The 12,069-nt window shown below is 33.6% G+C and overlaps 2 protein-coding genes across 2 annotated transcripts; both read right to left on the bottom strand.

Annotated features, from left to right (window-relative positions):
* Window positions 1–3,468: 3,468 nt before the first annotated feature.
* LOC112200878 (WAT1-related protein At4g08300) lies at window positions 3,469–6,595 on the bottom strand. Its single transcript, XM_024341886.2, has 7 exons — window positions 6,168–6,595; window positions 5,883–5,945; window positions 5,691–5,807; window positions 5,368–5,599; window positions 4,805–4,963; window positions 4,563–4,714; window positions 3,469–4,089 (listed from the first exon to the last, which is right to left on the bottom strand). The coding sequence occupies exons 1-7, from the start codon at window positions 6,371–6,373 to the stop codon at window positions 3,912–3,914; spliced, it is 1,107 nt and encodes a 368-aa protein (XP_024197654.1). The 5' UTR covers window positions 6,374–6,595; the 3' UTR covers window positions 3,469–3,911.
* A 2,628-nt stretch (window positions 6,596–9,223) lies between these two features.
* On the bottom strand, window positions 9,224–10,974 carry LOC112198016 (CASP-like protein 5B3). Its single transcript, XM_024339022.2, has 3 exons — window positions 10,494–10,974; window positions 10,068–10,200; window positions 9,224–9,964 (listed from the first exon to the last, which is right to left on the bottom strand). Exons 1-3 carry the CDS (start codon window positions 10,622–10,624, stop codon window positions 9,770–9,772), a joined length of 459 nt encoding a protein of 152 aa, XP_024194790.1. The 5' UTR covers window positions 10,625–10,974; the 3' UTR covers window positions 9,224–9,769.
* Window positions 10,975–12,069: the final 1,095 nt, after the last annotated feature.

The raw sequence follows: 12,069 nt of genomic DNA, 5'->3' as shown, positions 1-12,069 counted from the left end.
AATAGCTAGCATTGCTAAAGATGCTCTTAGGAGTCTAGAGCAGCTGCTAAAATAGATAAAAAGCTAAACATGCTCTCTAAAATAGCTAAGGAGCCAAAGTAGAGATTCTGCTAAAAATGCTCTTATTAGGTTAAACCCAATCACTTTTTCTTTTCAATCTACACGTGGATTGAAACATTCCTTACTGAGTAGATTATTCAATTAATACAATATTCATCAACTTTTATGTTCCCATTGTACCCTTTAGTAGTTTGTAGAAAGTCATATGGAAATAATTAATTTATATGGTTTAGTTTGTGCATGCTTTGAATTCAAATTTTTTTTTTCAAAACTTTTATATATGGAAAATACTTGAGACACCAAATATTTATACTAAAATTGAGTACCAAATGATGTGGTATACACCACTTCATCAATATCATTCCATAAATTTCAATGACATGGATTTATTTACTTTCAATTTAAAAATAGATTTTTTTTGAGAAAATATTTTGTATATTATCAAAACCCTAATGTACGTTTTACAAAAATCAAAGCAATTACAAATATAATTACACTGCTTCACGTAAAGAGCAACCAATATTATTCATTGGCTTCATCTTGCTCAAATTGGGGAAAATGATGAAGAATAAAATGGACAGGGAGACCATTGATTCTTATCCAATTTTTTATTTAAAGTCTTTTATCCATCAGCATTTTCAATTTACGGACAAGCTAGTTGACCTCATCCCTGCTCAGTTCTATTTATCCAATGACGACCGGAATAAGCCATGGTTTCAAGGCCTCAGCAACCTTGAAAAATCTTTAGGTAAGAAAGAAATAAAGAAAGACAGTAAGAAAGCTCGCAGAGATCGATTCAAAACTCAAACATCAAAGACCCAGTAATAATCTTTCATGTGGGAATTTTTTTTTTCTAATATATATTTTGATCTGGGTATCAAGGTTGCAGAGAGCCAGATTGCTAGAACAACTGCATCTATTCCCTTTCTAAATTAATTCGGTATTTTGTTTAATTGTGATTTTTATTTAATATAAGTTTTCTTAATTCTTAAAAAAACATTAAATTTATTTTATATCCAACAAGGAAAACCATATCAACAGAAATTCCAAAGAAACTGATGATATGGCATGTGCCATGTCATTTGGTAAGTAATTTTGGTACAAAGTTTTGGGATCCCTAGCACTTTTCTTTATATATAGCACCATGATTTCAAACTGTAGAGATACTAGTTCATGTTCCTGTAGACTAGAAGAAATAAGTAAGAAAGAACTTCAAATTATTGTTGTGAACTTAATGTATCACCTATGCATTCGTGACCACATTCTTTTTCTAATTTTTGGCTTTCAAAAGTGTGGTATCTACTAATAAGGTATATTATATAGGTTTTTCAAATCTTTTATTTTTTCATCATTCTGCCCTGAATCTTCTGGTAAAGTATCTTGTTCTAAGTTTGTACTTTTCCTTTTGCATATTGTCATATTAATTTGATGGTTGTTCATTCTCAATTATTACCTAATAGATAGGTATAGGGATAAGTTAGAGATTTTCAACCAAAGAAATATGGTCAAATCACAATGATATATAGAATACCTAAAAAAGATGTTGATGTGAAAAAAAATTCTAATAAATAGATTGATATGAAAATTCCTAAAAGTGAGGTTAGCTAAACATATGCGTCTATTCTTTAGGTTGTAAATAGAAAAAAAAAATCTATTAGCTAGGTTAAAAACTTAAACCTCTACCTGTTTTAAGTCAAGTTGCAGGTAAATGCATGAATGAAAAACATAAATCTAGAGTTGTGTTGCAAAACCCAGATAAGAACAACTAATACTAATTAATTGAGTTTAGCTTTTGATTCTGATCAATGTAACAATTGGTTGAACTCAACCCTAGATTGTATTCGAGACATTGTACAAAAGGACATCCCTCCTACTTAATCAAAGCCCAATTCTATTTGCCTTAAAAAAAAAAATTAAGTTTCAGAACACAAAATCTACCTTTACAATAGAAAGTTTAAATTACCAAAAAGTAAATTCTACATTTATTTAAATCAATAAAAAATTTGAATTAAAAAATACTAGCCCCTTCACATGTCAATTGGTTTTTGTTTTTTTTTTTTAAATTAAAAAAAGTTAGAGAAGTTTTAAATACACACCCCTAATTACTTAATACACACTCCTTACTCAATACACCAACCATTTAATTACTCATTCTAATATTTTACTAAATACACAACCCAAATTACCTAAAATATCCTTAACCTAAAAAACCATGAAATACACTATTATTTAACTACATTAAGGCTACTATTTAATTTGATTAGTATATATTAACATATTAGTATTTTATAATTGACCATATTAATTACTTGTGTTAGTTATTGAGAAATCCATAAGGAATTATTATTGTTCCCTTCAAATAGATGCTTAGAAATAGGTTTTGTATTATTTAAGTTCTCATCCACCAAACGCCATATTGATCAAGTATAAAATTTTGAGTCGAACATTCAACCAAGACTGTATCAGTAGTTTCTCCACAATGGTGGAACTACGAAATTGTCATTGGATGGTCAAACAAATTAACAATTACAAAATTTTATACCTGTGATTTTTTTATATTAGATAATAAATTGACTAATCATAACTTTTAGAAAAGAAAAAAAAACTAAAAGTGGGAGTAAAGAAATTTGTTTTAAAAACATTTAATGCCATTGATTTTGTAAATGATATGGTTTCTCACCCCATTTAATTACAATTTATTTAAGGAAAATTTAAATTAGATAGTTTCTAACTTTATTCTTGTTTATAATTATAGAATCATATAAGGAAGATATGATTATTATTATTATTTTTCTTCTAATATATAGATGTCTATTTTGGTCATTTAATCTACTTATAAAATCTGATTTGAAATATAAAATAATAGGGATGTGTATTAAGTAGTTTGGGGTGTGTATTTAAAATTTCTCAAAAAGTTACATCTTTCTCTTCTGATTTTGAGGAAGTTTCTCCATTTTTTATGGGAGGTATTGCAATATTTTGGAATATGATATAGTCAATTGACTATCTTATCCTCATATATAAATAATTTATTTATTAATATCTATATTATGTTAGGGCATATATGGTAGTTCAAAAATTTAACTATTACCTCAAGAATTGACTTAATTATATAAGATGTAAAGAAAAAAAATCTATAATTCTAGCCATAATGATGAGTAGAAGGAAAACTGCTGGAATAAAGGGACCAATAAAAAAAAATCTACCATTAAGCTATTCAAAATCTACAATTAATGTATTTAAAGAGGATGTTAATCTTGTTAGTTAACTTATATATATCAGATTTAAATAGTGGTAATATGTGTAATTAAAAAAAAAAAAAAAACTAGATGGCATAATTAGGTGTAGATTGAAAAAAATAATAGGTGGATTTTTTTTTTCACTAGATTTTATATGAATTGGGTCTATAATGATTAATTCTTGGCCAATAAGCAGTGTAGTTAACCTCATCACGGCCTTGCCCGTAAGCTGTGGCCTGTTGGTTCATTGGAATAACTAAGATAACAGGTCACAAGTTCAATTCTCATGATCATTCAGGACAGATTTCTTTCTCATACCCACTAGCTTATGCAGTTTTCATATTCATTTATAATTTTGTCAGTTTTTTAACTGCCTTGTGCATGCTTATATTAAAGTTGATGAAATTTGAGGGTTTCTTGAATCGACAAGAGGAGAATACTAGAAGTAAATCAAATAAAGAGAGAGGTGAAACTTTATGAAAATTAAGGAGGGTCGGGCGTGTTAAGTCTGCACTCTCTCTTTCTCATGCTCCCATCTTTGTTCCTTAATACTTCTTGTCAACTTCGTCTTCTTGTTTCGGATTTTATTGGTTTCGAAATTGAATCAAATCTTCATGGTTCACCATGTAATGGATCCTTCTTGACTGAAGTGATTGTTCGTATTCTGTCATCTTTCTCTTCGTATGTCTGATCAGATGAGTCTTCAGACTTAATGATGTAAACTTCATCACCTTCTTTCCCCCACAACAGCAAGTATAGGCCAACAATGACAATAGCTGCCCCTAATATGCTGAACAAACAGCAGATGAAAATTTAGAACATTCCAAATTTCCAAGCCATTAACCTCTCTCCTAAACTAGATGTGCATGAACATGGTAATGATATTTTATCAGATATCTGATGTATTTTTTTTTTTTGTCAAACTCAGAATCATGATTTTAGGTTCATATGTGGTTCAACTTAGTGAATAATCTTCATTTTAACAACATAACATGTTAGACTGTTTTGCCGCTAGTGGATGAACAAAGCATATATTAACAATATCTTATCAGATATTTATGATAATATGTTAACCGATGGTTAATCGTGTTATGCATTTCAATGTTGTTTAACCAAATCAGTGGTTTTCATCGTCTCACAACACAGCATGCAAAGCTGTGATTGAACCACAGAATCTGCTATTCTGTTTTGAACTTTTGTTGCAGTATCAGGGTATTGCCAGCAACTGCATATACGAGTCTATAAATATAAAAGGCAAATTACCTGCCGATGTAAAGTCTTTCACCGAGCACAAAGTATGCTAGAATTGCCACCAAGATTGTTGAAACAGGATTGAACATGGTCACAAAGACTGGTCCTTTTTCTTCTGTGCACCATAGTTGAATGAAGATTACTAGACCAGAGCACACCACTCCCTGTCATACACCACCCACAGAATTACAATTCAACAATTGACTCTTGTAATGTAATATTTCACATTATTATTTCAGAATCATGAAGCTTACGGCGTACAGAATGGACCAGAGGTCAATGTTGAATCCAACGGTCCAAGCAGCTCGTCTATGTTCAATACACACGGTGAACACAGCTGACTGTGCTGCCCCTATGAAGCTCATCCATGTAGTCAGTGACAGTTGTGCAGGATATCTTTTCAACGTGATTGCCTACATTTTTATGTCAAGTGAATAAATAATTTGCTTACACTGAAAAAATAAAAATAAATAATTTGCTTACATCATTTGCCACCATCATCTCTATAGATTAATCAGAAAATCCTATTACTTGTCTCATTGAATTACTCATATGTGATTCATATACATGTTCAGTAATTATTCATGTTATAGTTGCCAAATTTATTCAGCTAATTATGTGTCATTAAATATGTCCCCTCTTGTATGCGATAGTTTCATTAATCAAGGCTTGAGAGCAGCCGCCCCAGCCCTTTATTCAAAAAAAAAAAATATATGTCAATATCTCAGATTTTAGAAATAAATGAGTTCTGAAGTGTAGCAGTGCTTATGTTTAGAGACTAGCTGAATCGCTTATGGTTCAAAGTAAGAGTTAAAACCTGCATAATGTACCAGACAGACCAAGTTATGCAGCTAGCAACAGTGAGAATTGAACCCTTCAACCAGTTCTCATGGATGGAGGATTTTCCTTCAATATGGATTAGTGGACTCCATAGATTTCTCACAGTAGGTCCCTTGTACAAAGTCATGGTCATTACTCCTGCTAAAGAGACTAGGGTGCCCAAAACTTTTGCTAACCCGCGAGGATTTCGAAGATTAAGAGCCTCCAACCTGGTCAATTAATTAGGCTCATAAGCCTAACACAAAAATGAATATAGTATGGTGATACAAGACTAATGCTTGTATCAAGAAATGTACTAACCTGAGGGCAACGGCAATTACGAAAGTGACAGAAGCTATTGTGTTGACCATTGATGCAAGGAAGGTTGGAGAGGTGTATCTTAAGCTTGCAAAGTACATGTTTAAAGTCAAACCCACCCTGTTTTAAAAAAGACCCTTAATTAGACTTTGCCTTCAACTTTCGGAAGCATAAATGGGTTCTCTATTTCCTCACCCCAGAAGAGAAAGAACAAAAAGTTCCAAGAAAAGGGCAAATGTGAGCTTCGGTCTTTCTTTTCTGCAGTAGGAGAACCAAATATCAATAGTTAAACACATGATCTGTAGAAATGTTTATGACAAACGCGGATATTTGTGTTAGACAATCTTTCATATATTATGTTGTCAGACGGTCAATTTGGATGATGTAAACATGCATGTAGAGGCTTGTTTTAATGGTGTCAGACTGTCAGGTTGAAAAACATGTAATAGCAAACAAAAATGCAATTGTACACAACCATACCTTTCAAGAATATAGGCAAAAGGGAGCATCACTACGCCGGAAACAATATGCCGATAAGTAATGTAGACATGAGGGTTCATCCCATGATTGAAGGAAGCTTCTGTGATGAAATAAAGAAATGTGTAGCCCATTTGAGCTAAAACCATGAGGAAGTGAGGCTTGAACTTCCTGCAAACTCCCACATGTGAACTAGCCTTTTGTGCCATAGCCTCCTCTAGTCCCTCTTCTTCCTTCTTCTATTTCAATTCTTGACAAGCTGGTATAGCACTTCATTCAAGTATTCATATAGAGGATTATAGGATAGTTGAGTCGATCTTAATTGATTCTTGTTTCATGTTGGTAGTATCAGGTTCTTGATTAAATTATTCCTCTGACGCACCGAAAACTTCCCAACTTCACTGCAAAAGAGACAAGGGGAATAGAAGAATATATATGCTCATCCATGACTGATGACTCACAAGACGTTGTTGCATCTGCTCTAATGGATTTACTATATATATATATATATATATATATATATATATATATATATATATATATATATATGATTTTTCATGAAATTGGTGGAAGCTAGCAATTTGTTGTTTCTAAAACAAAAAGAACAAGGCAAATTTTACCCACTTGAGGCAATTTGGAATATAACTTTTGCATTATAGATTTTAGGGAGAATCTTCATGATAATCATCCTTTTTGTTTATTTATTTTTTGTTAATCTTTAAGAATTTATGTGTTTGAATATTGTCATCTTCTATGGAGTCATATGCTTTTAGCACGGAGTGAAATATTCTCCGTTTTTTGTTTTTTATATATTTATTATTATTTAAAAAAAATTATCTGATTTCCATCTTCCATCTTTTTTTTAAAAAAAAAACTTAGTAAACTAACCAATCGTTTAAGAACACTTAGTTTGTTTGTCTGACTCAAACTCTGATTATTTGTTTGAGTTGTAATAATGTTAGTCTTAGGGATATCTACAGAGATATATTGAAGATTCAATTACCTAAGACGGAGATTCTTTGCTTGTAGTCTTTTATATAAAGAGGCCCCGATTACCAAGTAAAGTACAACTTATTCCCTCCTAATTTCTGATTTTCTAAACACCAATGACGAATGTTAATCTCATTACAGAAAAAATCTTCATAGAATAGCAGTGAAAACATTACTAATCAGTCATTTAATTACTGTCATTATCACTTATGACGGATAATTTTTGTTGACCAAACGATTTTTTCTTGCAACTGATTTTGTTGCAGAGATAATCCTCAAAAAGTGACCTGGCTATCTTGTGTGAGGAGTATCACTCTCTTACGTAATGTGGCATTTGAGCCAAACCGTACACGACTTATATTTGATGAGGTAAAGGACACGTGATCTAACAAACACAAGGCTTAACATGTTAGTTGCATGTTCTCAGCTCATATATTTGTTAGGATCTTCCTATCAAATAGTTCGCACTTAAACGAAATGCCTTAAATAGTGGAACACTATATATTTGCTTGTAAGAATGATGAGCAAATGGGCTGTGACTTGTGAGGGCAGGAACGCTCCCATTTATTGTGGAGTTGGGTGCGGGGCTCTCCATCCCCCAAAATGGATTTTCCGTTTTCAAAATCTTGAAAACTGAGACTTAGAGCCAGTTTGTACGTCGATGCTGCCAATCCAAATGAAAAGGTCACCGAGGTGATTGCATGGCCATGTTTTTGATATTCGGAAGAGAGAGTCCTGAAAATCAAATCTCGCATTATTATATTTTATATTACATGTCATGGTGACATTATCACATCATTTGATGAGTTCTCTAGTCTATAACATATTTTTTTTTCTTTTTTCTTTCGAGGGTGACTTTTTAAGTTTAACAAAAAAAACTAAAAATGTGAAGAAAACAATAGAGAACATTTGATTTTTGCAATTCTCATGCCCAAGTGTTCTTGGTCCAGCCAGGAAAGCTTCCAGACTTGGATGTTGAAGCGGCGGAGCGAGGTATTCCCCGTTTAATAAAGCCGCGATGACGACAGAGGGGCACACGGGGGAAGTTTAGGTAGGTGCGGGGGGAATTAGCAAAATGGGGGCATTTGCCCCATCCACCATCCCTACCTGTTAGTCGGTGAGACTATATGGAATCAACACTTGGTTAGTTACAGGGAAGTTGGGCACATTGTGTGATGTACTTATAACAGTCACACAGCGATCATTGGAATATCTGTAAGAGTATTCTTTTCATCAAGCAAGCCCACCATCCCACCGTGAAAGAATAGCTTCTGCTGAGCACAACCCAACCCTTTAAAATCAGGATCTGGTATGAGAGACACAATTCATGTTCACTCTTTCCAGGACCACTCAGGAAGCGAGGAAATAGAATAGACACTACAGGCATTTGTGAATCATTCTGTCCAGGACAAGCTCTATAGATCATGATGATACAAAACTTCGAAAATGGTTCGTTGACAAGTGATAGAAAACAATGTCTTCAAAGTGGTGAGTCTGGTGAAACATTGTGACTCTGACTTTCACCAGTTGGTGGGGTCCTAACCAACCAACGAATCATCAATCACTAACACACTAGACCAACATCTCTGCTTCCACTTACTTTTGTTGGTAACCATTTGTTGTTTACATAATTACAATGACATTTCCCAAAAATATGATGGTCTATCAATTTCAGGGCATATTTCTTTATTAAACCCACAAGCTTTAATTTGCTGCAGACCACAAATACACCTACCACAATGCTGCATAAAGTAATTTGCTTAACCTAAGCAAGGTTAAAGCAGACTTCTTAAAGTTAAATAATGTGATAAAGGGATACACTTTTTCCTGTGAGTCATTGGTTCCTGCAGATTCTTGTATAATAAACCATATTTCCAACAAGTAGATACATCAGGACCACTGAACCTAGATGGCAATGTGCTTACCATTTCAAGTTGTTACTTCGTAAGGAAAGAACCCCATCACTCTGATTAGATGGACTGCCAGTTTAGACTGGAATAATGTTTCATAACAAGTTAATGTACACAAATGGTGCAGAACAAAAATGCCAGAAATTATAGATGTAGAAGTATCAAGGAAATATCATAAACTAAATAGAAAGCTCAACAATACAGAATTTTAGTTGTTGTACATATACAAAATCATTGTAGACCATACACAGTTCTCCCCAGTTTTTAATATAACAAAAGCATACAGTAAAGCCTAGGCTGTCTCCAACTCAGCCACACAAATTATAGACAGCACTTTGCTTGGAGTTTGAGCTTCTTCAGCCACTAACCAATTGGTATCTTCATAAATTTGGACATATTCTAACTAGAATTGATTCTTTTTCCTAATAATTCAAGTCTGCAAGTACACATATGTTTCCGTTGTTGATACAACCATTTCCCAATTCTAATCCCACTCCATCCAAACAAAAGACAAGGTAACGAGAGTAATTTTTTGAGTATTGTACTGTTATCCTGTTTGTTTCCTTTTCTATTGAGTATTGACTATTGACATTGCAAAATTGTGTTTCTCTTGTAAAAAATGAAAAAGAAAAGAAATATATATGACAGAGAAATGGTACAATGAGATGAATCCATCCAATCCAATGGCCTATACAAGCAAAATCTCTAACCTGCCGCCAATAGCCAGAGCATGATTAGAGAAGAAATTGCAATTGTTACCCAACTCAGGTAAGCAAAAGCAACTGCCATCTGGTATTTTTGGCATTCCTCTCCAAAACTGCAGTGGCTCAAGTCACTAAAGTATAAGACAGTTATTCCAGCTGAAGCAGAAGCAGCTGCAAGAGACAGTGTTGCTGTAACCTATTTGAAAAAAGAAGAATCTTCAAACTGTTAATTTCACAAATTCTAGAAACACAGAAGAATTCAAATAGCAATTAAGAAAGTCAAGGATTTATAGTCTGACCCAGTCTCCAACTACAAAGAGGCTGACCAATACAGGGTTGTGGAGGGCCTTCTTTTTCATCAAGGAATATGCATCTAACAATGCCAGAACAAAACTCCAAATCACTTGCAGACCCATTGAAGCAATCAGGTAGCTGCAACACAAGAACTGAAATGTGATCTACTATAACCAGCAGTAATCAACATTTGCTATTTCTAATGTTGAATAAATTTTGCCAAGTCAACTTCTAGGATTACAAACCAATTTCAACTTAATGCAGACAAGTTTTAAATTCCTTATGCTTAAGCATTTCATTCATGCAAATTCCAGCAAATCAAAACTCTTTTAATCGCATCGATTCAACTCTTCTTGAAAGAACCCATCTTTCAAATCCGTTTGAAACTTTGAATAAGAAATCACTGGATTATAAAAAAAGAAGGCAAATACCAGAAAGCTGTGAAATTGAAGAAGCTGGAGGTGGTGGCCATGGAAGCAATAGAGGCAGCAGCAAAGACGCATTGTAAAATCCTGAGAAGAAGCCCAGTCAAAGTCCCAGGAGTCCCAGGAAAATTCTTCATTTTTGTTCCTCTCACAAATCCAAACAAAGTATCAGATTCTTAATGGCTCAGACAAAAAACCCATCTTCCCATATCACAAAAGCACATCCCACATCACCAAGAAAACCAACAACACAAAACCTCTCAACACCCCACTATTGCTTTCAGAATAGCATCAACAATATGGCACCAAGGACCAGAAATCTGATACTCTTCTGTTGGTAAATCACAAGTGGGAAGTTTGGTATTTGTGTAAGAACTACAAAAAAAAGCTAAGAACTTTGAGTTGAATTTACAATAGAGAAGTTAAAAAGATGAAGAAGTAACAGCTTAACAAAAAAGTGGGATTGCGGCTAATGAAGAATTGACAAGTCGTCATTATTATTATTATACCTCAAGATTCTCAACCAACATGCGTACAGTCAAATTGCGTGGGCAACCTGTTATGCTCCTACCCATAACATGAATAATCAAATTGAATTCTGCCTCCCTACGCGCCATGTCGGAGCGTAGTTCCCAATCACCAGGTGATTACGAATTCACAGGCGGGTAGACATCGACTGTTCGACCCAACTGCCGAATCTTTTTCCGTCAACGGATCTACAGAATGTGACTTGTAATTGTATTGGCCATAGGGCACAATAATTGTTACACTGTACCCCTTTATGTCTGTACTCAAAACTTTGGAAATGACCAAAAAGATATTTGGAAACTTGACCCTTGGGTCCATTCTCTGTCAGTAGTATGTTAAAATGGAGCTCTACTGTATCATCTTCAAGCAAGAGGATATGATGCTTCTCTTATTAGGAGAGTATTGAAAGAGATCATGGTTCCCTAATTGAGATAAGTGAAATCCATGTGACGCATGTTTTTTCGTTAAGTAAATTGTGTAGCTCATCGTTTATCTCATTTTGTAGGTAAAATTCATGTGACGCATGTTTTCCGTGAAGCAAATTATGTACCTCAATATTTATCTCATTTTATAAGTGGAATTCATGTGATGTATGTTTTTTAATGACTGTAGGTTAAAATGGACTCTAGTGTATGATGTTCAAGCAAGAATAGATGATGCTTCTCTTATTAGGAGAGTATTGAAAGATATATAGTTTCCTAATCGAAATAAGTGAAGTTCATGTGACATGTTTTTCGTGAAGCAAATTGTGTAACTCATCATTTATCTTCTTTTGTAAGTGAAATTCATGTGACGCGTGTTTTTCGTGAAGCAAATTGTGTAGTTCATTATTTATCTTATTTTATAAGGAAAATTCATGTGACGCATGTTTTTTTATGACTGTAATATTTTTGTTCGGAGCTGAAGTCCAATGCCTTCTCGGTATATAATCAATCTAGGAATAATAATAAGGATTAAATTCTGCTTACTACCCTGTACTTTCAAGGGTTCATCAGTTCAGTCCTTAGTCCCTACACTTTTAATTTAATTAGAAAAGACCTCACACTCTCCAATT

This window comes from Rosa chinensis, chromosome 4 (genome assembly GCF_002994745.2).
Source record: "Rosa chinensis cultivar Old Blush chromosome 4, RchiOBHm-V2, whole genome shotgun sequence".
NCBI classification, from domain to species: Eukaryota; Viridiplantae; Streptophyta; class Magnoliopsida; order Rosales; family Rosaceae; genus Rosa; species Rosa chinensis.
The sequence above is the reverse complement of the archived record's forward strand: the minus strand, read 5'-3'. Positions and strand labels throughout refer to the sequence as shown.